This window comes from Nicotiana tabacum, chromosome 13 (genome assembly GCF_000715075.1).
Source record: "Nicotiana tabacum cultivar K326 chromosome 13, ASM71507v2, whole genome shotgun sequence".
NCBI classification, from domain to species: domain Eukaryota; kingdom Viridiplantae; phylum Streptophyta; class Magnoliopsida; order Solanales; family Solanaceae; genus Nicotiana; species Nicotiana tabacum.
The window spans coordinates 54,847,923-54,850,211 of NC_134092.1; the positions used below are offsets into that span (position 1 = coordinate 54,847,923).

General features: G+C 41.6%; 1 protein-coding gene across 1 annotated transcript; it reads left to right on the forward strand.

Annotated features, from left to right (window-relative positions):
* The first annotated feature begins 251 nt into the window (after positions 1-251).
* Positions 252-773, forward strand: LOC107786880 (uncharacterized). The gene has a single exon (XM_016608386.2). The coding sequence runs from the start codon at positions 252-254 to the stop codon at positions 771-773; it is 522 nt and encodes a 173-aa protein (XP_016463872.2).
* The last annotated feature ends 1,516 nt before the right edge of the window (positions 774-2,289 follow it).

Here is a 2,289-nt window from a genome sequence, read left to right on the forward strand (position 1 = left end):
CCAACAAATGATGCAAAGGGAGTTATTGGTTTTCTAAGAAAAAATATCTTCACCCGATGGAGGAAGTCACTTCCGCAATCAAGCCTTCGCAAAGTTGCTGGAAAAATATGGCGTACGCCATAAGGTTGCCACTCCATATCACCCACAAACAAGTGGTCAAGTTGAGGTGTCAAACAAATAAATCAAGAGTGTTTTGACCAAACTGTAAATGCTACTCGGACTGATTGGGCAAAAAAATTGGATGATGCACTATGGGCCTACGCACTGCATTCAAAACTCCAATTGGTATGTCACCGTATAAATTGGTGTTTGGAAAGGCATGTCACTTAGCAGTGGAGCTAGAGCATAGAGATTTTTGGGCATTAAGGAAATTAAATCTTGACATGGAGATCGCTGGTACGAGTAGAGTCACAGAACTTCATGAACTCGATGAGTTCCGTTACCATGCTTTTGAAAGCACCAGACTGTACAAAGAAAGGATGAAGATCATGCACGACAAGCATATTCAAGAGAGGATTTTCAAACCCGGATATGTCGTGTTGTTGTATAATTCAAGATTGAAACTATTTTCGGGTAAGCTGAAATCTAGATGGTCGGGACCATTTAGAGTGGTGCAAGTACTCTCAAGCGGAGCTATAGAAATTGAATCCGAGGATGGAATGAACATGTTTAGAGTTAATGGGCAAAGGTTGAAAGATTACCTTGGCATGGAGGAGGAAAAGGTTGTATCGGTGATTCATTTGAAGGAGCCTCAATTTTTGAGTGAAACTTAAGTTTGATCGCATGTGTCGTGACGTGACGTTAAATCAAGCGCTCGTTGGGAGGCAACCCAATTCGTAGTTTATTTTAGCTTAACTATAAATTTTCGTTAGTTTTAAGCACTAACAAGTTTTTAGCTAAATCTTGGTGTCTGAACAGGTAATGGATCACAATGGAAAGTCATGGCGCTTGGAGTCGTTCACAAAATGAAATAAAATTTACATGCGTACGCTCCAAACAACGCTGCGCACCTTGCGTCAACCAGTTTAATGTACAACGCACTTGTAAGCCAACCTCGCATCGCAAACATTTCACCTGGCGGCACAGCTTGCATCGCCTGCTACCCAACATGCTTTCAAGCTCGCGTCGCCAGGTAATTACCTCGCGTTTAACCTCACGTCGCAAGGGATAAAGCAAGCAAAGCCTGGCATTAAGCCTCGCGTCGCAAATGATACAACTCACCTTAGCCTCATTTTACAAGGGATACATCGAGCAGTACCTCGCGTTAGCCTCGCGTCGCACGGGTTACAGCAAGATAGAGCTCGCTTTTGCCTCACATCGCACGGGTTATAGCGAGGTCAGTTTTCTTTGCTTTTCAATACCATGCATCAGACCTCGCCCAGCCAGACCACCAGTTCGCTATGACCTCGCTGTGCCTGCCTCTCATCTCACTATGGAGCTCACTTCGCAAGGTAAATTGCTCGCTGGGAGCGCGCGTCGCCAGGTAAGTAATGTTTTAATATTTTTTAAGCTTAGTTTTCTAACTTCTTTATATTAAAACATCACTTTGTTTTCTAACTTCTTTATATTAAAATACTACACAAAGACACACACCTCACTAAACACACTACACTGCCCGTCCATTTTTTCCCTTCCCCCTCACCCATAAATTTCATTGAAGACGATTTGCATCCACTCTTTCACTCACTTGAGACATCAATTGAAGAACACTTCAATCCTCCTAAGCATCTAAGGTATTTTCCTAACTCTTTCATCTATCAAAAACTTGAATTGAGTTAAGAAATGAAATTCCACCAATTTTGGGTACGTATTCATATCATGAAATTGCTTGCTCGTCCTAATCCCATAGACCCCATAGGATTGGTATTGATACTGGGTATAAGGGTGATAACATGCAATCCCCAAGCCGATTTGGGGAGGGTGAGGCAATCCCTCATCTCTACATACACTATGACAACACTAGTGCATGCTAAGTGTTTGTCGAAATGCCTCAAAGACACTCTTTGCCCAAATGGAGTTATGGTCTCCATGATTATATTACTTTTGATAAGTTGCATTGCACTACTCCAAATTGCAAATTTAGTTGGGCTCAACAACAACTACATACATAGCAATTATGGTAAACACCATTTTGCCATTGATTTATTCGCATGCAAAAATAAAGAGGTAAAGTCTGAGTATCCTCAAAATGGTTGAACATCATGTAGTGAACTCTTAAGTGTGGGGTCGCAAGACCATGTTTTGAATTGATTCATTTGCTTTATCACTAAGGAACGTTCACTTATGTAG